Source organism: Somniosus microcephalus, chromosome 11, assembly GCF_052327205.1.
Source record: "Somniosus microcephalus isolate GS21.2 chromosome 11, FLI_Smic_1.0, whole genome shotgun sequence".
Lineage (NCBI taxonomy): Eukaryota > Metazoa > Chordata > Chondrichthyes > Squaliformes > Somniosidae > Somniosus > Somniosus microcephalus.
Genome location: NC_140997.1, coordinates 32190931 through 32215632, shown reverse-complemented (window position 1 = coordinate 32215632; position 24702 = coordinate 32190931). Strand labels below are relative to the sequence as shown.

Here is a 24702-nt window from a genome sequence, read left to right as displayed (position 1 = left end):
CTGTGCAATTCTATGTAATCCCTTTATCATTTTCAACAATTCGATTAGATCACCCCTCAACTTTGTAAACTCGAGTGCAACCTGTCCTCCTATAATTTAATCCTTTAAGCCCTGGTATCATTCTGGTGAGTTTGTGCTGTACGCTTGTGCTCCTTCCCAGGCCAATACATCTTTCCTGAGGTTTGGTGCCCAAAATTAAATGTAGTGCTCCAGATGGGGTCTGATCAAGGCACTGTACAGCTGAAGTATCACTTCCTCATTTTAGTATTCCTAACCCCTTCATATAAAGGCCAACATTCTCTTAGCCTTTGTGATTACTTTTTGTACCTGTGCATTAGCTTTTAATGATTTGTGTACACAGACATGTAAATCCCTTTACTCCTCCAGCTCCCATCACTCACACCATTAAGAAAATACTCCGTTTTATCGCTCCCAAAGTGGAAGACCTCGCACCTCCCAGGATTGAACTCTAGCTGCCATCGTTTTGCCCACTCACCTTCGTCTATCTAGGTGCCTTTCTAACTTTGTGCTCCCATGTACACAACTTGCTGTGCCTCCTAACTTGGTGTCTAACAGTAGGATACAAAACCTGTACATCTCCCTAAAATGCAAAGGTCACTTGTGTAGTTAAGCAACCATCGTCAACAAATGAGTTAAAAGACAGTATCCAACTAAAAGAAAGGCTTACACACATGCATGGAAAATCCAACAGACTGGGAGAACTATAAAAAGCAACAAAGAAAGTAACAAGGGATGCAGAAAGGATTATGAAAAAACTTGCAAGGGATATTGAAGCTAACAGCTTACAAGAAAGTGGTAAGTGGAATGTGGGCCAGTTAAAGACACATGCAGGTGAGACTTTTTTTTTAAAAAAAGGTAATATTTGTTCCAATTGAACATCAGGAATACTGAAGCCATCTAAGTTGGTTCCTGCCAAAAACTTTATACTCTTGCTCCTGACTCTGTCCCCCCCCTCCCCAATTGCTCACTCAGCTTGCACTGGATAGTGCACAACCTTGGTGTCCCGATTTGATCTTGAGTTGAACTGTATAAATGTAAAAGCCAAGGCTGGTGTCGGTACTTGCTGGCTCCAGCATATCTGGTTTCTAGAAGGTGACATTTGTTTCGGCTTGTTTGTATGTCGTGAACTGCACCCACCTGTGAATTATTTAAGCTGGAATTTGGTATTATCGGGGGAAGAATTATTTAATCAAATCTATAATAAAGTGTATGCATTCCAAGCATTTCAAAGGCAAAAGGAACACGAGCCTGTTCCCAGCGAGGAGTGAGAGCGTGGATCCAACCGCAAGTTGATCAAGAGAAAAATAAAACCCCAAGCAGACAGTGGAACGTGTTACGAATTGTTGCAAAGGGATCCTCTATGTTGAAGGCTGATGGAGCATATTGTATGTTCTAAAGACCTGGTCGTTCTCTACTGTCATTGATGTAACTTGTGCAGCTTTCTATGTGCCCAGCTTGTTTATAATTTTTATAAATAAATCTACTGTAGTTAGTTAATTTGGAATCAGAACCCAGCTCAAGTGCGGTGTGTTGCTGATATAATTTTCTAAAGTGGTTGGGAGAGAAATAAAATGCAGTGGGCACGGCCAATCTAGGATTGTCTTGAAGGATACGAGATCTCTGCAGGGTGGGAAACCTAAGGCTGCAGATTCTGGTTCATGGAGGACTCTAGGTCTGCTTATGGGAAGTGTGGTGAGACTGTTACAAGAGGAAACTGCTCACTAGAGTTACATCACACAGGTGACGGATAGTTGAGATACCCCTGTCCAATACTGCCATAGGTATCATCACAATGGAAGAGTTGAGGCCCCAAGCACCTTAATCTAATGTGACAAAATGACACTTGACTGTTTTCCATTCCAAAACTAAAACAAGTTTGCCAAGCATGCACTTTTCATGAAACTGTTTCAGATAATAGCAGGTTACCAATCTCTGTAGTTTTTGTTGTATATAATATTTAACTTGCATATTTTTGAAAAATCTGTTTATTGGATGAAAATCCCAGTAAATTTGGCAGAAGTGTGAGTAGGTTCCCCTCTTGGCTGCAGAATAATGCAAAGGGAGAGGAGGAAAACAGTAAAGAAGTTGAAAAATACAGCTGTCCCTCAATGTAATACTGTTCTGAAGACTTGTAACATTGTGCCGAAGGAAGTGGTGTATTTGTACAGAAGGCTGTGAATCACCAAACAAATAAATTCATAATTTGTAACTTGGAGCTAAAATGATAGTCTGTATCTCACGTTGTTGGATTTCACTACCATCTCCTTCAGCTGCAGCTCACAAATTAGTTTAAGCCAACAAATTTGACCAAACATGTTTGTGCAAAATCTGCATTCTCTTCATAATCTTCGACATTATAAACTAGAATTGTTTGGGTATTGCCAATACTAGTATTAATCACAGATGCTGGTGCTATATTTATAGTTTTTAAAATATTGTGATGTAGTAATGTTGCAAAAGTTATGCTATAAATGCTCCACCTCAAGCTGTGACACTCGCACAGCTTTTTAATAACTAGATGTACTGGAAAACAAGGAGTCCAAAAAGACACAATTAAAAACACAATTACTGTACAAGGTAACCAAACCCATATGACCATAGCAAAGCACTTATACAAATGTGTCAATACATGTTAACTAATCACCTGAATCTCATTGCCAATGAACAAACCACTGGAGAGTTATATTGGCATGAGTGGTAAAAAGCTTGTCATGCTATATCACAACTGTCACAATTTGCTTAAAGCACTATTGAAATGCTGAAGTGCCTACTTAATAAACTAATATAGGAGCAAAAGACAATCTTAGTTTCTTTCTGAAGACACTAGCTGAGTAACTAAAGCTTCATGACTGATCTGGAATACATTGAAGAATAATACCTTGCACTTAGGATATTGTTCTATTAAAAGGCACTAAGATCATTTACATGGGGCATTGGACATTAAGGAGGATTTTGAGCAAATGCTGATGGTGGTTGAAGAGGTAGGTTTTGAAGGTGGGATTTAAGAAGAAAATGCTAGAGAGCAGGGGTGTGATGGAGGAGGGGAATGCACACTAAATCACAGTTAAAGGAGCAGAAGGTGAGAGCTGGTAGGCTTGGAAGATGTTGCACAGGGCTAGATGGAGTAAGACTATGGTTGGATTTGTTCATTTAACCCAGGATTCTGAAATGACTCTGTATTCTGGGGTGGAAAGCCAGTGCAGTTATTTGAGGAGCGGTGGTATGCTAGCAGGAATAGTATGGAATAGGATATGGGTAGTGAATAGGAATAGTCCGTTGTTAAAACCTCCAGTTTAATTGATCAACACTTGGCACGGTCTTCTGGGGAAAGTGGTGGATTAAAAATAAAGTTGAACTCATTTAAGAAGCTGCTGGATACTGATTTTGGGGGAGGGGATTTTTTTCCTGGATGGATGAGTTAGGATGGGCTGCATGGCTTTCTTCATTTGTATTTAGTGATGTTGAGGATTACAGAAAACAGAAATTCAACACTCAAACTGCTGTATAGGATTCTCTCTCTCTCTTTTCTCTCTCTCTCTCTCTCTCGTGCACATGCTTTCCTTCTTACTCTTTTTTGCTCTCCCTCTCTCTCATTCACATGTTATTTCATAAAATTACATAGAAGTTACAACACAGAAACCGGCCATTTGGCCCAACAGTCCATTTCAGTGTTTACCCTCCATGCGAGTAAATAGTTCCAATCACATTTACCCATTCATATTCCTTCAACTACCTATCTAATCTTGAATGTTGACATAGTTTCTGCCTTAACCACTAACCCTGGAAGTGAATTCCACAAGTACTAGAAACTGTCTGCTTCTACCTACGCTGTCCCATACCTTTTCTGAATCTAATGAAGTGCCAGCAAACCTGAAATGTTAACTTGATTGTTCTGTCCACAGGTGCTGACTGACCTAATGAGCTTTTTCTGTATTTCTAGCATGACCGATTTACATAGGCAGTTTCCATTATGAATATGGACATATCAGTGTGGCACAATGGTAGCACACTAGCCTAGGTTCATGCCCCACTCCATAGACTTCAGCACATAATCTAGGTTAATAGCTTAGTTCAGTGCAGCACAGAGGGAGCGCTGCACTGTCTTAAGGTGCCGTCTTTCAAATGAGACATTAAACCAAGGTTCTTTCTGTCCTCTCAGGTGGACATAAATAATCCCATGGCACTATTCAAAGAAGAGCAGGGGAGTTCTCCCTGTGGCCTGACCAATATTTATCCCTCAACCAGCATCACTAAAACAGATTATCTGAGAATTTATCTCAAATCTTTATGGAACTTTGCAGTGTGCAAATTGCTGCCCTGTTTGTTAGATCAACCGAATAGACTGATCCAAATTATATAGGTTCGGACAGCAGAGATAAATCTACTTGAAGGATTTATTAATATCAAAGTACAAGCAAGTCTATGCATCTATATACTTACAAGTAGGGTATCCATCGGGGACCACAAAATATTAACCAATCCATGTGGGTTCTCTGCATGGAATACTAAATAAGTACTGAAAGTGATCCTTTTTAGACACTTGGATGGAAAATGACATTGTTGCACCACATATACTCCATTCTTACTGGAATATACTGCATCAAATTAAAATCCTGCTGTGTATCACATCAGTCTGCTGGAAATTGTATACAGGAAACTTTCTGATATCCGGCACTGACAGGACCGAGCTGGTGCTGTACCATCAAAAGTGCCGGACATACCAGCATAATGTTGAAACATACGGAACTGAAAAGCTCCGTGTGAATCAACAAACCCTGTTGCTTAGCAACAGCTTCAAAACAGTCGGCTGCAGCTGCAAGCGTCTCTAGCTGAAGCTGTTGCTATAGCTATAGACCTTGCAGTGCCTGACTTTGTGGGGGGGGGGGGGAGAAGCAACGAGAACTAAAAACTTACAGAAAACGGCTCCTGATTTTTGCCGTTGGATCGAGTATTCCGGACATATAACCTCCGGATAAACCAAAGTTTCTTGTAATTAACAGAAACTAATGCATTTGATTTTTAGTACAAATTTTTAGTTCTCATCAAATACCTTTTAATTCGCAACTACTCTAACCATTGAACTTCTGGGAACTTTCGAATGCCTTATATATTTAGTACTTCCTGTAATTTGTAATTTCCTGTGTGGCTTCAGTTCATGCTACTTTTCATTTCCGCTATTTTTTGTTAGATATTGTTTCACATACATATTTTGCTCAAGTTAGCAGTTCTGTCAGAAAGCTTTTTTTGTTTCTGCAACTAAAGGTAGTGTTGCTTGTGCTACCTGATGTTGTCTATTCCCTTGTATCAGCATAGTTTTAAAGTCATATCATCTGCCTTTTTTATATTTCCATTTATAAATGTTTGTGTCCTAGTTATAAAGGAAACTGTAATTAATTATACCTTCCTGCCAGTGGTGACACAAAAGTGCCTCCAGGAGAATATAATTAGAGTGACGAGATAACGTTTGTACCTTTTTTCCAAGTGTGGACGTAGGAATTTATTTTTGAAAAAGGTGGCGGGAAGTGGGCACAGACGCCCGATTTTAATATATTACTAGCTGACCTCTGGTGACATTGTACAAGGAGTAGAGACCAAATGTAGTCTTTAATGGTCAGGGCCAAGAGAAAATTGCAACACAGGAAGCCTGAAGTGGGTAAGTAGAGTGGGGTTAGAAGCAAGAGGCAAGGCAGAGCACAGTTAGAGGCTTGGGTTGAGGGGAAGGAAGAGTAGGGTTAGAGGCCAGCAGGAAGGGGAAGGTCAAGTGAGGTTAGAGTTCAGGGGGAAGATAGAGACGCAAAGAGTTTGAGGCTCCAGACAGAAGGGGTAGAATTGAAAGTGGTGTAGCCTAGAGGAATGGCCACATTGCCTCAACCAGTGAGCACCGTACAGTAAGCCTGGCAGGGATGCGGGGTGGGCGTGAAGGGCAGGAGAGGTGGAGGAGATGATGGCGGAGTGGCAGGATGGAAGAGTGAAGGTAGAGGGGCTGGGGACTGTGCAGGAAATACAGAGAGGATGATGATGAAGTGGGAGATAGGTTTGAGCCTCACTCTAGTGACTTGAGCACATAACCTAGGCTGATATTTGTAAGGACAGTATTCGGGAAGCATTCCAATCAGAGGTGCATGGGGCCTAGGTGGCTGAAAGTGCTGTCGCCAATAGTGGGGCAAAGGGAGCCAGGATGGACAAGAGGTGGGAGTCGAAGAGTACAGGGAGAGGTCTTTTGGGGTGGAGAAAGTTGGAGATGGAGCTGAAAGCCTAGGCCATTGAAGGACTCTTGCTCGCGTGCTCTCCTTTCCCGCTTGCTCTCTCCTCTCTCGCTCACACTCACTCCTGCTTGCTCTCTCGCTCGCTCTCCTCCTTTCTCGCTCTCTCTTCCTTTCTCTCACACTGGGTTCTGTAATCATTCTAATGATGCAGTATTGCAGCCTTGTTTAGTGGGTTGCAGACTCATCATCTATTCTTGCACTGAGTACAGTCTAAAGCCGTGACTAACAATTCACTTGATCAGTGGTCTCTTCGGAGTCTCTCTTATACCAGCCTCTAATGCCCCAAAAATTTGACTAGAAAATTGGACTTTTAGAAGATTCTGGTTGGAGTAGCACTGCATTGTGTGCTTCTAGCAGAAACATGAGCTGCTGCAGATGAACCTCAATTGGTTCAAGGAATCCTTATGGAATACCAGTAACAAAGCTTCACATGCTGCCTTTCTTGTGTGTGGTACACTGTTGTTGTTCTATGGAACTTAAGGGGAGTGTGCCAGTGTTATAATGCTCCTGTGAAGCGCCTTGGGTCATTTTACTATGTTAAAGGCGCTATATAAATACACGTTTTTTCCTCTTCCTCCTGTATGTAGCAGTTCTTTTGTTTCTTGTATGTATAAGTTCAAATGTAGTGCTAACTATCACAAGGTTGTTGTACTGCACCTTGAAAGTACTCCAGTACAGTTATCCAAATCTTTCTGTTCTCCTAGTAGCCATCCCGGCCAAACTGGTGTAATGTCTTTCCTCAATCCAGTTGTTTCAGACTGCACTTTGTTATGCAACCTAATATGCAATCAAAAACTTTTGGAAATGGACATTGCTTCTTGGGGGAAAACCAGCACAGCTATTCAAATTTTTCAATTTCAACATGGCAATTTTGAGTGGTTTCAATAGTTCCTATTACTAACACATCCACAAGCTATCCATGTATACCCCTTTAAAAAAAATCAAAGTAGGCTTGATGCGAGTGTGAGCTGGGCCATATGTCATGAAATTTAATGCAGAGAAGTGTGAAGTGATGCATTTTGCAAGGAAAAATGAGAGGCAAACCTGGGGGGTTATATACACAAATCTTTGACGGTGACAGGACAAACTGCTGTTTTTTAAAAAATAAATAAATAAATAAAAAAGTAAACTGGATCCATGACTTTATAAATAGAGGCATTGAATACAAAAACAAGGAAGTTATGCTAAACCTTTTATAAATCACTGGTTAGGCTCTGCTAGAATATTGTCCCATTCTGGGCACCACACTAGGAATGATGTCAAGGCATAGGAGATTTACCAGATTGTTAGTAGGGATGAGGGACTTCAGTTATATGGAGAGACTAGAGAAGCTGGGATAGTTCTCCTTGGAGCAGAGAAAGTTATGGGGAAACTAAATACAAGTGTTGAAAATTATGCAGCATTATGATAGAGTAGATGGTGCAACATGGTTTCCACTGGTAAACTGAGAACACAGATTTATGATAATTGGGGAAATGAGAGGTTTTTTTTATGCATCGTGTTATGATCTGGAATTCACTGCCTGAAATGGTGGTGGAAGCAGATTCAATAGTAACTTTCAAAAGGGAATTGGATAAATACTTGAAGGTGAAATTTGCAGGGCTATGGGGATAGAGCGGGGGAATGGGATTGACTGGATCGCTCTACAGAGAGCCGGCACAGATGCGATGGGCCAAATGGCCTCCTTCTGTGCCGTTATGACTCTGGGGGGGGGAAAAATTCAGTTGTTTGTGCCTCCCGTTAGCGTCTTAAGAGGGCGCTAATGGGGCATAAAGTAGCTAGCGCCCGGGCACGGTGATGTTTGCGCCGCTTGCAAAATTAACTAGACATTTTGCGGCGGTGCTAAACACTACCGCCACGATCTCCTGCGCTGGCAGATCGTGACGTCAGTCGAGTGCGCAACGCCCTAGACCGGATATTGAGTGGCGCCCTCTCCCTTACCGTCTGCCGCTAGCAACGACAGGTTGAGGGGAGTGTTTTGCAGTCAGAAAGGGACTGGGGGAGCGCTATTTAAAGGCGACCGCTTCCTGCCTTTTTTTATTGGTGACATTTTTGCACCACACATTCAGAGAGAGAGACTTCTGGAGAAATTCAACGCTGTGTGAAGGAGTTTTGTGTACTGAGCGGCACTTTGCAGGTTCATTTTGATTTGCCCTTGTATTGATTTAGAAGAGACTGTGGGGGCTGCACTCTGACATCTTTCCCTGGGCCTCTCCATTGTTCTTTCCAGCAGATTTGATGTATAGGTCTCTCCAGGCCGAGATTCAAGGCTGCATGAGCAGGTTGTGGATGGAGAGCAAAATCAACCCTCCCCTTTTAAGATAAAAGCAGAAAATGCTGGAGAAACTCAGCAGGTGAAGCAGCATCTGTGAAGAGAGAAACCGAGTTAACATTTCAGGTCGATGACCTTTCGTCAGAACTCCCCTTTAAGAACTGGCCGGCGCCAGTGTGTCTGTTCCACTGCTGACTGACATCACATGAGCTTCGCCAGCGCTCTGAGGTAGCGCCTCGCTCCTCGGCCTTTGCGTCTTAAGACAGGTGTGAAGCGCCTGATTTAGCGCTCCAATCACCTCCCGGGTCGATAAAAGTCAAGTTTGCCGTCGGAAGCGATAATTGGCGCCAGGCGCTAAACTTTGCGCACGGCCGATACTGGCGCCCCAAACGGGGCGACACTGCATTTTCCCCCCCATGACTCTAAGGTCAGAACTGTAATCTACAGTCTACAAGATTTTGGTTTCCTGGTTAATTCATTTTTATTTATCAACAGTGGTGAACAATGTCGGAAGAACCACCTCCTCCATATCCTGGGGGGCCTTCTGCCCCACTGCTAGAAGAGAAAGCGGGACAACCACCATCAACAGGTAGTAACAACATTTTGACTAAAAGATTTCATGGAAAAAATTAGATACCTACGGAACAGATCTACTCTCTACATGCCGAACACCATATATTGAAAACCTCTGCAGAGAATCTAAAGACTTCAATTAAAAAAAAACTTAATTCAGATCTCACAGAACCATTTTTATTAATGGTATTCATAGTCCTTAATTTGTCTACAACATTTTTATAGACAAAGTACAGAAATCAGATAACATTAAAATGTATAGGATAGAACTAAAATTCACTTTAAAATGAGTTAACCGTTCTCATTATTTTGTTATGGAAACTTGCTCATTGCTGTCCAAACCTATATTGTGCAGTTTTATTAATGTATTTAAATGATTTTTAAGGAGTACTGAATAACCATCTATCTATAATTTTTCATTTATTAAAAATCTTGCTTCTAGTGTGTACTTCCTGTTTGTCATACTGTTACCATAACACTTTGTGGATTGGCTCAATGTAAAATGGTAGCAAATCCAAAGAGACAGAGGGCAAGTAAAAGTTAAAAGCAAAGAAAATTACCAGAAAGTTGCCAATGTGAAGCAATTAGACATAAAAAAGCCATCCATCATGATTGACCTTCAGGTGATCATACCATTTTTTTTAATGAATGATTCAATTGAATTAGTCATACTATTTTTTGGGGGGGAAATTTATCTGATTTTGCTTTCTCTGTAAATGAAAACTTGTGCAAATTAAGGTTTTAGACAAAATAAAAGCATTAAAAATACATATTTCACAATATTGACACATTGAATTGATCTTTGTCTTTTAATACCTTCATTTCAATATTTCTGTCCAGAACGGTGACTGTTAGCTGAAAGCAGACCCTGCAGTTTGAATGTGTGCATTGCAGCATTTAGTGGGGGGGTGGGGGGGGGTTGCTGTTTGTTTCCAAGGCATGTACTGCAAGCTTACCTAGATCTCAAGGCAAGAATCCACCTCAAAGATATGGGCAATTGGGATTCGTCCAAAGACACAGGACCCAAAATAATCTAGGTGAAGAGTGTTTTGTTGATGGTTTTGAAATATGCATATTCTAATAAGTGAGACAGACAGACAGACAGGGAGAGATTAGATTCCCAGCAAGATTTCTCCTTGATAAATATAAAGTGCTTCCTTTAAGTTTATAGTTTACACCGTGTTATTTGTATCAGTTATACTTTTGTTACAATGTAGAAAATATTTTCCCCTGTTTCTTTAGTGCATATGCCACCTGTTACCACTACCGCTCAACCTCAAGGATATTCTGTCCCACCAGATGGTGGACCACCTCCTTATGAGCCAATGGCACAACCAGGATTTGTACCTCTTCACACGCCAGCAGAAGGTTGTATGCCCATGCCACCACATGGTAATTAGACTTCCAAAATTGTTGAATTTCTTGGTATAACTGACTGCTGAAAGGGGTGCCCACTATAAATGTGAAATGCTACTAGGTGTTGAGGTGGGGTCATTTGCAGTTAATGCATGTTAAGGGACAGGTTTGCTCTACAATAAGGACTTTGTCAGAAATGTTCCTGTGGAATGATGTCTGTTGCTTTATTTGAATTCAACCTTGTGTTGACGAGAAATAGAATTAAAGACTCTCTTTTTAAGAAGAAAGTTGTTCCTGTACCATATATGGCACTAATTTCCAGTGGCCCTAGCTAGATAGAAACATAGAAGATAGGAGCAGGAGTAGGCCATTCGGCCCTTCGAGCCTGCTCCGCCATTCAATGAGATCATGGCTGATCATCCAAATTCAGTACTCTGTCCCTGCCTTCTCCCCATATCCCTTGATCCCTTTAGCCTTAAGAAATATATCCAACTCTTTCTTGAATATATTTAATGAACTGGCCTCCACCGCCCTCTGTGGCAGAGAATTCCACAGGTTCACCACTCTCAAGGTGAAGAAATTCCTCCTCATTTCAGTCCTAAACGGCTTACCCCTTAGACTGTGACCCTGGTTCTGGACTCACCGGCCATCAGAAACATCCTTCCTGCATCTAGTCTGTCCAGGCGTGACAGAATTTTATAGGTTTCGATGAGATCCCCTCTCAATCTTCTAAACCCCAGTGAGTAAGCCCAATCGGCACAATCTCTCCTCATACGTCATTCCTGCCATCCCAGGCATCCGCCTGGTGAATCTTCGCTGCACTCCCTCCATGGCAAGGACGTCCTTCCTCTGGTAAGGTGACCAAAACTGCACACAATACTCAAGGTGTGATCTCACCAAGGCCCTGTACAACTGTAGCGAGACATCCTTGTTCCTGTACTCGAACCCTCTTGCTACGAAGGCCAACATACCATTTGCCGCCTTAACCGCCTGCTGCACCTGCATGCTTACCTTCAGCGACTGGTGTACAAGGACACCCAGGTCTCTTTGCACTTCCCCTTCTCCCAATCTATTGCCATTCAAATAATAATCTGCCTTCCTGTTTTTGCCACCAAAGTGGATAACCTCACATTTATCCACATTATAGTGTATTTGCCATGTTTCTGCCCAATCACCCAACCTGTCCAAATCGTACTGGAGTTTCACGACATCCTCCTCACAGCTTACCCTCCCACCCAGCTTTGTGTCGTCTGCAAATTTGGAGATATTACATCCAATTCCCTCGTCCAGATCATTAATATATATTGTGAACAGCAGGGGTCCTAGGACCGATCCTTGCGGTACCCCACTAGTCACTGCCTGCCACTCGGAAAACGACCTGTTATTCCAACTCTTTGCTTTCTGTCCGCCAACCAGTTCTCTATCCAAGTCAATACCTTGCCCCCAATCCCATGTGCCTTAATTTTGCACGCTAATCTCTTATGTGGGACCTTATCGAAAACCTTCTGAAAGTCCAAGTACACCACATCCACTGGTTCTCCCTTATCTATTTTACCAGTTACATCCTCAAAAAATTCCAGTAGATTAGTCAAGCACGATTTACCTTTTGTAAATCCATGTTGACTTTGTCCGATCCTGCCACTGCTTTCCAAGTGCTCCGCTATAACATGAGATCAGCTCATTTGCACAATTTTCTGGTGCTCCGGGCTCATCACTGGTAATATGTGGAGCAGGCACCTGATGTGTTTCAGCGAATCGGACGGCTGCAATTATATTATCGGCCACATATAACTTTTGCACTTTCCTTCAAGCACTGGGCAAGGCATTGGATCATTCCGCTCTGGTGCTTGGGGTGAATTCTGTCCAAACTAATGGGATGGCAGCTGTCGAATTCCTATGTAAAATGAGTACGGCACAATCTCAACCTAGTTCCATGTAGTCATGAATCCCCAATACTGAATTGGTCATAATTCAGGGCAGATTGACACTAAACATGCAATTTCACTCAGATTGCTGGTGCATAATCATAGAACAGTACAGCACAGAAGGAGGCCAATCGGCCCATTGAATCTGCGCTGACTCTTTCAAGAGCAATCCAATTAGTTCCACTCCTTGGCTCTTTTCCCCCATATCCCTGCAATTTTTTCTTTAAGTATTTATCTAATTCCCTTTTGAAGGCTACTATTGAATCTGTATCAGGCAGTGCGTTCCTAATCACTTGTTGCGTAAAAGAAAAAAAGCTTTTCCTCCTGTCACCTCTGGTTCTTTTGCCAATCACCTTAAATCTGTGCCCTCTCGTTATTGACCTTTAAGCCATTGGAAACCTTTCAGCCATTGGAAACAGTTTCTCTTTATTCTATCTAAACCCTTCATGATTTTAAATACCTCCTATCAAATCTCCTCTTGGCCTTCTCTGCTCTAATGGAAAACCCCCAGATTCTCCAGTCTATCCACGTAACTGTAATCCCTCATCCCTGGAACCATTCTAGTAAATCGCTTCTGTACCCTCTCCAAAGCCTTCACGTCCTTCCTAAAGTGTAGTGCCCAGAATAATGAGAAATTTATACTGGTGAAATTACTGTTCTGCCACCCCATGACATACACATCATCTGGCTTCTATGATGAACCCACCAACTGCCACATCACAGGCAGCACCTCTGTCACAGAGCAACCTTAACTTCACGGTACCTTTTCCTGAATTTCAATCTGTGCTTTGTGTTCCTAGCATAAATTCAGATGAGGGTAGTGCAGTTGATGTAATTTACATGGACTTCAGTAAGGCTTTTGACAAAGTCCCACATGGGAGACTGGTCAAGAAGATAAGAGCCCATGGGTTCCAGTGCAATTTGGCACTTTGGATCCAAAATTGGTTTCGTGGCAGGAGGCAGAGGGTGATGGTTGAAGGTTGTTTTTGTGTCTGGAAGCCTGTGTCCAGTGGTGTACCGCAGGGATTGGTGCTGGGTCCTTTGCTGTTTGTAGTGTACATTAATGATTTAGATATGAATGTAGGAGGTATGATCAGTAAGTTCGCAGATGACACGAAAATTGGTGGAGTGGTAAATAGCGGAGGGAAGCCTCAGACTACAGGACAATATAGACGGGTTGGTTAGATGGGCAGAACAGTGGCAAATGGAATTTAACCCTGAAAAGTGTGAGGTGATGCATTTTGGGAGGACAAACAAGGCAAGGAAATACACAATGAATGGTAGGATACTAGGAAGGATAGAGGATCGGAGAGACCTTGGTGTGCATGTACATAGATCCCTGAAGGCAGCAGGACAGGTAGATAAGGTGGTTAAAAAGGCATATGGGATACTTGCCTTCATTAGCCGAGGCATAGAATATAAGAGCAGGGAGGTTATGATAGAACTATACAAAATGTTAGGCCACAGCTGGAATACTGTGTGCAGAGGAGATTCACCAGGATGTTACCTGGGCTGGAGCGCTTTAGCTATGAAGAGAGACTGGACAAGCTGAGGTTGTTTTCCTTGGAGCAGAGAAGGCTGAGGGAGGACCTGATTTGAGGTGCACAAAATTATGAGGGGCATAGATAGGGTAGATAGAAAGGAACTTTTCCCCTTTTAGTAGAGGGGTCAATAACCAGGGGGCATAGTTTCAAGATGAGGGGCAGGAGGTTTAGAGGGGATTTGAGGAAAAACTTTTTCACCCAGAGGGTGGTTGGAATCTGGAACTCACTGCCTGAAAGGGTGGTAGAGGCAGGAACCCTCAACATTCAAGAAGCATTTAGATAAGCATTTAGATGAGCACTTGAAATGCCATCGCATACAAGGCTACGGACCAAGTGCTGGAAAATGGGATTAGAATAGGCAGGGCTTGATGGCCGGCGTGGACACGATGGGCCGAAGGGCCTCTTTCAGTGCTGTATAACTCTGACTCTATGGCTCAACCTGACATAAACCAAGTAATTCTGTTGGTGGTTTTGTATCCTTGTGAAAGACCAGCCACCACACTTTCAGTATTGTGGAAGTTGAATTCTGGCAGAGAATAGGCCATCCATATCCAGTCTAATGGTTTTAATCTCTTTTTAAACAAGTGTTGATGTGCCTTCAATAACCACAAAACTAGAAGTTATAGACTTTAACAAGTTGGCTTTTAATCACTAAGATCAGAGCTAACATCTCAACACACCGACTGGCTCACAGGAATGAGTCATACAGATCCTGAGATCTTTTAAGTAAGAGAAGTCAGGGGCGGAGCCAAGACCTGGAACCTTCCAGGTTAGTCAGGAAAGAGGAAGTGAAACTATACACCGTGTGGGGGAGGGTAATATACATGAGTGCAAAACGGATACAGGCAAGACAAACAGATTTCATTACAAGTGTGTAAGGGAAAGTGTTTTATTTGCAGAACTGCATGTGAACATGACTACAGTTTTCCATCAGTGAGCTGAGGATTGTGGGCATTGTAAAATGTCCATGTTGTCAACCTTGGGAATTCTTACTGTTTTGTCAATCTGTTATACTTGGTAATGTACAGAACTGTAAAAGACCATTGTGGTTCACCTAAATTCAAAAAAATACCATCTCTTCTATCCCTCAATCACTTTTTCACATTCTTGATGGGCGTGTAGATATGGGAATGTAAGCAACAAGGAGCTACAGCTTGAGATTTGGTGTGAGCTTAGTCAGAAGTTTTTAATTTAAAAAAAAAAAAAAAATTGTGCAAGGAAATTTGAGGGAAATTCAAAAGACTAACAGCTTTTGATGACTTTACAATATTAATTGTTTATTTTTCATTTTATTTTTCCTAACAGGTTACTATCCACCAGCTGGACAGTACCCACCTCCAGGCCATTATATACCCCCTCCTGGGCACTACCCACCCCCTCCTGGGCATTACCCACCCCCTCCTGTGCACTATGCTCCTCATAGTGGACAAACCGCAACAGTTATCGTCCCCCCAGGTGCAGCAACAACAGTGACAGTGCTACAGGGGGAGATGTTTCAAGCTGCACCGGTGCAGACCATGTGCCCTCACTGCCAGCAGGCTATCACAACCAAGATCACCTATGAATTAGGCTTATTGAATACTTTATTCTGCCTCATCTGCTGTTTTGTGGGGTAAGTAGCTGTCACAGCAGGATGATATTAATGAGAGTTTATGAAAATATCTTGATTTGTTTGGAGTTGCATAGAATTACAAAGAAATGACAACACTGGAATTGAATTGAACACTACAGGAAACTGTGTTATCCGGAGGCTAACGCATCCGAATGCTCGAGCCACCGGCAAAAATCAGGAGCCATTTTCGTTAGGTTTTTTTTCTTGTTGCTTTTTTCCTCAACAGTCAAGGTCTGCTGAAGCTGTTGCTAAGCTACAGAGACGCTTGGACTGTTTAGAAGCTGTTGCTAAGCAACAGGGTTTGTTGACAGATACGGAGCTCAAAAGCTTCCGTATCTTTCAACATTAGCGCTGGTTTGTCCAGCAGTTTTGAGAACGGCAACAGCTCGGTCCCGTCGGTGCCGGATAGCACAAAGTTTCCTGTGTATTGAATTTCATCTGTCAATTTTTGACCCATTCCACCATCATATCAATGTCCCCTTTATAGCTTCCTTTGGTCCTCAGAATTATTTACTATGCCTCCAATTTTAGTATTGTCTGCAAATTTCAACACCAGAGGGGGCGGTACTGGACCTAATTCTAGGGAATGTGGCTGGCCAAGTGGAAAAGTGCTAGTAGGTGAGCACTTTGGTGACAGTGACCATAATATGGTAAGATTTAAGGTGGTCATGGAAAAGGACATGGATGGGCCGGAAATAAAGGTTCTAAATTGGGGGAAGGCCGATTTTAATAGGATAAGGCAGGATCTGGCCAAAATGGACTGGGATCAGCTACTTGTAGGAAAATCCGCATCGGAGCAATGGGAGGCTTTCAGAAGGGAGACTGAGATCATACAATGGCAACATGTTCCCGTAAAGGTCAAGGGTGGTTCTAAAAACCACAGGGAACCTTGGATGTCAGGGGATATACGAGAATGGATTAGGGAAAAAAAGGAGGGCTTTTGGCAGATACAAAAGGCTAAAGACGGAGGAAGCCCTAGAGGAGTACAAAAAGTGCAGGGGGATACTTAAAAAGAAATTAGGAGATCAAGGAGGGGCCATGAAATAACACTGGCGAGCAAAATAAAGGAAAACCCTAAGATGTTTTATAAGTATATTAAGGGTAAGAGGATAACTAGGGGAAAAAATAGGGCCCATTAGGGACAAGAGTGGCAATCTGTGTGTGGAGCCGGAAGATGTAGGAGGGGTTCTAAATGAATTTTTTGCATCTGTTTTCACTATGGAGAAGGATGATGTAGACATAGAAATAGGGCGGGGGGACTGTGATATGCTCGAACATATTAACATCGAGAGGCAGGAGGTATTGCTGGTTTTAGCTGGCCTAAAAATGGATAAATCCCCAGGCCCGGATGAAATGTATCCCAGGCTGCTGTGTGAGGCAAAGGAAGAGATTGCGGGGGCTCTAACACATATATTCAGGACCTCTCTGGCCACAGGGGATGTGCCAGAGGACTGGAGAACCGCTAATGTAGTACCATTATTCAAGAAGGGAAGTAGGGAAAAACCAGGGAACTACAGGCCAGTGAGCCTAACATCAGTGGTAGGAAAATTATTGGAAAAAATTCTGAGGGACAAAATTTGTCTCCACTTGGAGAGGCAAGGATTAATCAGGGATAGTCAACATGGCTTTGTCAAAGGAAGATCATGTCTGACTAATTTGATTGAATTTTTTGAGGGGGTGACTAGGTGTGTGGATGAGGGTAACGCAGTGGATGTGGTATACATGGATTTCAGTAAGGCCTTCGATAAAGTCCCGCACAGGAGACTGGTCAAGAAGGTAAGAGCCCATGGAATCCAGGGTGCCTTGGCACATTGGATACAAAACTGGCTTAGTGGCAGAAGGCAGAGGGTGATGGTCGAAGGTTGTTTTTGTGACTGGAAGCCTGTGGCCAGTGGGGTACCACAGGGATCGGTGCTGGGTCCCTTGCTGTTTGTGGTCTACATTAATGATTTGGATATGAATGTAAAAGGTATGATCAGTAAGTTTGCGGATGATACAAAAATTGGTAGGGTGGTAAATAGCGAGGAGGGGAGCCTCAGTCTGCAGGACGATATAGATGGGTTGGTCAGATGGGCGGAACAGTGGCAAATGGAATTTAACCCGGAAAAGTGCGAGGTGATGCACTTTGGGGGGACTAACAAGGCAAGGGAATACACAATGAATGGTAAGACCCTAGGCAAGACGGAGGGTCAGAGGGATCTGGGTGTGCAAGTACACAGATCCCTGAAGGCGGCGGAACAGGTGGATAAGGTGGTAAAAAAGGCATATGGGATACTTATATTCAATGCCTCGGCTAATGAAGGCAAGAGCAAGGAGGTTATGATGGAGCTGTATAAAACACTGGTTAGGCCACAGCTGGAATACTGTGTGCAGTTCTGGTCGCCACGCTACAGGAAGGATGTGATCGCGTTAGAGAGGGTGCAGAGGAGGTTCACCAGGATGTTACCAGGGCTGGAGCGCTTCAGCTATGAAGAGAGACTGGGCAGATTGGGTTTGTTTTCCTTGGAGCTGAGGGGGGACATGATTGAGGTGTACAAAATTATGAGGGGCATAGATAGGATGGATGCTGAGGAGCTTTTTCCCTTAGTAGAAGGGTCAATAACTAGGGGGCATAGATTCAAGGTAAAGGGCGGGAGGTTTAGAGGGGATTTGAGAGAACTTTTTCACCCGGAGGGTGGTTGGAGTCTGGAACTCACTGCCTGAAAGGGTTGTGGAGGCAGGAACCCTCACAACATTTAAGAAGCATTTGGATGAGCACTTGAAATGCCACAGCATACAAGGCTACGGACCAAATGCTGGAATATGGGATTAGATTAGACAGGGCTTGATGGCCGGCGTGGACACGATGGGCCGAAGGGCCTCTAGCCGTGCTGTATGACTCATTCCTTCTAACCCTATATCCAAATCATTGATGTACACATGAACAGAAGTGGTCCCAGGACAGAAACTTGTGGGATACCGTTGACCACTTCCAGCTGCCCTTAATGCCTACTCTGTTTCCTTCCTCCTAACCAGTTTGTAATCCTTGCCCTCCCACTAATTTCATATCAATTAATGTTCTTCAGCAGTCTCCTGTGTGGTAGCTTGTCAACCATTTTCTGAAAGTCTATGCACATCCACTGTAGTTTTCCCTCATTTATCATATCTGCCACATCCTCAAAGAACTTAACAGGTTTGTCAAGCAATATCTTCTGTTCTGAAATCGGTGTTGGCTGCTTCTAATTATTTTCCATCTAGATATTTAGTAATTTCACCTTTCATTAAAGATTCCAAAATTTCCCCTGCCACAAAGACTGGGGTCTAATTATCCAAGTTAGCTCTGTCTAACCTTTTTCTAAATGGCTATTGCATTGGCCACTCTCCAGTCATCTGGCACACATTACTCCCAATAGAACACTGAAATATAATTTCTAGGGCCTCTACTATCTCTTCCACCAGTTTCCTCAGAATCCTTTGATGTATCCCATCAAGTCCTGGTACTTTGTCCTCTTTTTAGCTTAACTAACTTCTATAATACTTTCCCTTTTATTTATTATAGTATCTCTCCTTTTCACTTTTAACCAGTTGAGTATGTATCTTCTCCCCAACATTCTCTATTGTAAACACTGAAGCGAAGTAGTTGTTAACTATAATAAAAACAAAAAATGATGGAAACACTCAGCAGGTTTAGGCAGCATCTGTGGAGAGAGAAACAGTGTTAACGTTTCAGATCGATGACCTTTCATCAGAACTTCTGAAACGCTAACTCTCTCTCTCCACAGATGCTGTCTGACCTGAGTGTTTCCAGCATTTTCTGTGGTTTTTTTATTTCAGATTTCCAGCATCTGCCTTATTTTGCTTTTGTTTTAGTTAACTATACCTGTCACTTTCTACTTCTCCTCTACCAACCACTATCCTCTCCTCCTTGGGGTTCCCATGTCCCATTTAACAATTCTCTTTTTACTGGTATAGTTGTTGCGTAATTTTACTGTTTTTAATATTTTTTGAGATGCTCTTCAACTCCCTTCTTGATTTCATAATGCCTTTCTTAACCTATTTCCTTATTTTTGTCATTTTTAAAAATTATTTTAATCTTATCTATATATAGGCACCATATACCTTTCTCTTCAATTTTAGTTTACTTCTAATCTATTGATTTATCTGTGGCATTCTGAGACTTGAAGTAGTCTTTTTTATGGTATATATTTATTCTACAGTTTTGCAATATCCTTTATAAAAAAAATTAAAAAAAATTTTAAAAAAAATCCCATTATTGATCTGTAGTCCTGTGTGCTAATTTCTCTCTCCACCTCAACTCGCCTAGTTCACTTTTCTAAAATCTGCCCTATTCCAATCATGTGCCTTTTTTGTACAAGTTTTTTCCCCCTTTCTATTTGGACCTTAACCCTAATCATATTATGGTGTGGAGATGTCGGTGTTGGACTGGGGTGGATAAATGTAAGAAGTCACAACACCAGGTTATAGTCCAACAGTTTTATTTGAAATCACAAGCTTTCGGAGCGCTGCTCCTTCGTCAAGTGAAGTGGAGAGATGCCTAAAGACACAGCTTATATAGTCAGAGAATAATGCCAGATTATTTCTAACTGATTACCTGTAATCATCTGGCATTATTCTCTGACTAAGCTGTGTCTTTATGCATCTCTCCACTTCACTTGACGAAGGCGCAGCGCTCCGAAAGCTTGTGATTTCAAATAAAACTGTTGGACTATAACCTGGTGTTGTGTGACTTCTTACACTAATCATAATATGATTACTATCTCCGAGGCGGTCACACACTTGTTTAACTCATCTACCTGATCTATTTCATTATTTGTAACTACATTAGCAATCACTCTCTCCCTTTTGTAGGAACATGAACATAGTGCTTGAAGAAGGAGTCCTGCACACATTTAGGAATTCCATTCCTTTTTCTATGTTAATTTCCTCTCTGACCCAATCAGTGGCTAGGTATTTAAAATCTCCCTCTGATTTGTCTATAGATTTACTCCTCCATTTTCTTCCTGCAGTTGGGGGTTCTGTAGTATAACTCCACTAGTTTAACAATCCCTTTTTTTTAAAGATATTTGGTAAAAGAACCAGAGGGGGGGGGAAATGAAGAGAAATTGCTTTATGCAGCAAGTTATGATCTGGCATGCACTGCCTGAAAGGGCGGTGGAAGCAGTTTCAATAGTAACTTCAACAAAGAATTGGATAAAGACTTGGAGGAAAAATTTGCAGAGCTATGGGGAAAGAGCAGGGGTGTGGGACTAATTGGATAGCTCTTTCAAAGAGCTGGCACAGGCAGTATGGCTTCCTGTGCTGTAAGATTCTATCATTACCTTTGACCTCTAACCATATTGACTCTGAAACTTTTTTTGTGTACATCAGTGTTCTCTGCAGCATGTATTTTTTTCCTTCAGCATATTGACACCCTTTCGTATCTCTACTGTTCCTCTTTTTTTTTTAAAATTATAACCTGATATGTTTATTTTCCACTCCTGCCCAGTTTCTGTTAGTGCAATTAAATCTATCTCTCTCTGACATTATTTCCCACACACTGAGCATTCCAATACATGCAATTTATTTTTCTTTGTTCATATTTAATGCTGCTGTTTTTCACTTGGATTTTTTTGTCCTAGCTAACACCTTGGCCGCAAAATTCGGTAGGTTAGCGCCTGGCCGGGGCGCTAAGGGGATAGCGCCCAACCGCGGCGAATCCAACGCCACACATGACCTTCAGTGGCGAATTAACGCTGGCACTAACTGTTGGTGCCTAGCCCTCTAGCCCCTCTCACATGGTGACGTCGATGCGTGTGCAACGCCCCATTAACGGCCCCGATGCAAAATTGCTTTTCGCCCCCTGCTTTAGCGCCTCGCGCTGACAACGCCAGTAAGAGGAGGCGTTGGGCACGCAACTGCGCTGCAGGAGCGGTAATTAAAGGGAATGCTTCCGTGTCGTTTGAACGTCGCGAAAAAGGCGCTTTCAGTGATCGCACCGTTTATTACTTGCAGCAGTCTGCTGCCTGCGCAAACTTTTTTACACCTTTTCCTCAAACATCTCCAAATGCTGCACTTTCTGCAAGTGATGGGGGCTGCAATGGTGGCGACGTTGAAAAACACCACTGATGATTGAGGTTATACAGTGTGATTGGCCCTTCCCTTTTAAGCGATGGAAGCAGCCTGTGTGACCACCTTTATCGTTCAGCTGGTAGCGCCCCGCTCTGAGGTTAGCGCCCTAAGTTAGGAGTGTAGCGCTTGATTTAGCGCGCCACTTCCCTCTTGGCGCGCTAACAATGAATTTCGTGGGAGTTGACAATGATTAGCGCCTGGTGCTAATTCTTCAAATTTTAGGGGGGGAAATTTGGGTCGCTAACATCGCCTGGGTGCTTAATTTAGCGCCCGGCGAGAAATAGCACCGGCGATCGCTAACTTCAGTTTTAGTGCCCCAAGAAAGAGGTGTTGCGCTAACTTAAGCGCTCCACTTCCTCCTTTGAGCGCTAACCTCAAATATCTGCAGCGCTACACACTGGGCCATGTAGCTCTGCCGCATGGAAGGTCTCTTATTAAAGGGGAGGGCCCAAGCCCATAACTCTGCGGGGCCCTACCTGGACCACCGGGGAGCAGGGTGCCATGCCAGCAGCCCGGCACTCCAGTGTCCCCGCGTTCAAAGGCGCAACGGGCTGCGATAAGTAAGTCGGCTGGTTTTCTTGCCCCACGAGCTTCCCGCCGCTCTGTTCCCACCCCCTGAATCAGCCGCTGTCATCGCCCGGCTCAGATTATGGGGACGTGGGCCAATTTTGCAGGTGGGGTAAAAACAGGGCGCTGCGCACGGTGATGACTATGTCATCGCCTGCGAAGGGGAGTGGGTCGCTACCGGTTACTGCCGCTGCTAAACTGGTGAATTTAGCGGGAGTCGTTTCTGCTCCGGAGGTGCTAACGAGAGGTGCAAATGCACCGAATTTCTAGCCCTTGAAATTTTAGTGCCTCAAATGGGGCTATACTGAATTTCTCCACCCCCCCCTTGTCTCTTCATCCCTGCTAAATTGGTTTTCCCCCTCTATTCCCTTTTATTCTTTCTGAATGCTATACTTCTTGCTGAATTTTTTTTATTTGCATATCTACTTAATTTATTTCTACTTTCTCTGCTTGGTATTTCTGATTGCTTTTTATTTTCCCTGCCCCTGATTCTTCCTCGTTTAAGTGACTCTTCACTTCTCTCTCTCTATCTGTTTTGCCAATTCATTAGCTCCCTTTCTGTCCAGATGTAGCCCATCCTTGCAGAATAGTTTCTGTCTTCCCCAGAGTTGGTACCAGTGCCCCATTAAAAGGGAAACCCTTTTCTTGACAGCACCCCTTTAGCCATGTGTTGGGCTTCCTAATCTTCCTGTCCATCTCTATTCTAGCATGTTGTTATTGGAGTAACATTGTTCTGCATCCCCTTCCATAATCTTTTCCAGTCTTTCTGAAATGTCCCTTACACTAGCACCTAGGAAGCAACAAAGCATCCAGGACTTTTTGTCTGGATTGCAAAAGATGATATTTAGTTCTCTTAACAATCAAGTCTATTACAACTGCATTCTTAACTGAATTGCTAATGTCCTTCACCACCACCCCTGAGCCATCTCGTGTTTGTTGGTGCCATTGTAATTCAGTTGATGGTCCTGCCTAGAGTCATCACCCTCCCCACAGAAAGCCAGTGCTGCAAATGTGATAGAAAGGATCATTTGCTCTGGGCATTCCTGCTCTAGCCTGTCCCTCCTCACTTTCCCTGTCCTGTGAATAGTCATCACAGCTTCCTCCAGCACTTCAACTCCCTATCTCTCAGTGGGATGATTACCCTCTGAAACTGTTGCCCCATAAACCTCTCTTCCCTCCCTGATATGTTGGATTGTCTACAATTCTGCCTCAAGTTCTGAGATCTTGAGCTTAAGTCATCGCAGTTGGAGACACTTCCTACAGATGTGCTTGTCTGAGTTACCATCTGCTACTTGATACTTTCACATCCTGCAGGAACCACTGCCCCTTCCTGTGCTGATATTTTTTCACTATAAATGTTAGTTAAGTTCTTATTCTTATCTACTTAACTTTCAATTGAACGATTCTGCACCTCCTTCTCCCCCCCCCCCCCCCCCCCCCCCCCCCGCTCTAAATTCCCACGCTAGTCAAATTCCCATTCTGGAAGTACTGTTTTCATTTGGTTGCTACCCCACCTTCTTACCAACTTATTCTGTGGTGTCACTTTAAAAAGGGGGCATTTGACTTATTTGGGAAAAATAGTGTACCTTTTTGTCCAGATCAGAAAAATCATAGAAGATAAACTAATGACTGTTCTATGTACTCTGATATTTGAGCAGTTTACCCTTTGCAAACAAAGTTTATGATATTCTTTAAACTCCTTGATTGCTGCAGCTTTGCAACACACTAATCCATCTACAATGATCCAGTAGAACACAACTTGGCTTACAGTATTATGTGAATACAATGAAGACCTGTAATCCTTTTTTTTTTAGAGATTTGGTTGTGGAAGTGACTAAGCATTGGCGTTCAGTTACATTGTCACATTTGTTGCTATGTGGTTCAAATCACTTGGGATTGGCACCACATAAAGTATAATTTTATTTGTAACTAGCTGGAGTGCCCGGTGGTGCCGAGGGTTTTTTGAGGGCATGTTATGAAAAAAGTAGAAAGACTGGGGGGGAAGAGAGAGAGACTAGGGGGAAGAGCGAGACTGGGGGTGGCACCACATAAAGTATAATTTTATTTGTAATGTCATCTGGTTTAAAAAGTGCCTAGGGACATGCTGAGCAACTTTTAAATGGAAGCATAGACTTTTTTAATGTTTGGAATGATTTTCTAGATAAGTTAGTAGAGAGAGTGACATTCAGAATCTAGTTAGATGTTTGGCTGGGGGAAGTTTGGTGCAGGGGGACAAGTTTGATGTGCCAGCTGCTTTTTCTAATCCTGGACTGCTCTTGTATGTGATTTAATATTGTTCATGCAGAACAATATTCATCACCTACAAGAGCAGTCCAGGATTAAAAGATTGGGACACTTTAACGGCTGTAATTAGGGAATATAAATGCAATTTTTTTTCTCACATTCTCTCCTTTTTCTCCCCCCCTCACTCTCTCTCTCTCTCTCTCTCATTTTAAAC

At 42.8% G+C, this 24702-nt stretch overlaps 1 protein-coding gene across 3 annotated transcripts in view; it reads left to right on the top strand.

Moving 5' to 3' along the window:
- cdip1 (cell death-inducing p53 target 1) overlaps window positions 1–24702 on the top strand; it is a 35425-nt gene that overhangs the window by 6851 nt on the left and 3872 nt on the right. For all 3 annotated transcript variants that reach the window (XM_086000445.1, XM_086000443.1, XM_086000444.1), the window contains 3 exons: window positions 9055–9148; window positions 10375–10524; window positions 15263–15569. In XM_086000445.1, coding sequence (XP_085856571.1) covers window positions 9064–9148; window positions 10375–10524; window positions 15263–15569 — 542 coding nt within the window. In that variant the 5' untranslated portion in view covers window positions 9055–9063. The remainder of the gene's footprint in view (window positions 1–9054; window positions 9149–10374; window positions 10525–15262; window positions 15570–24702) is intronic.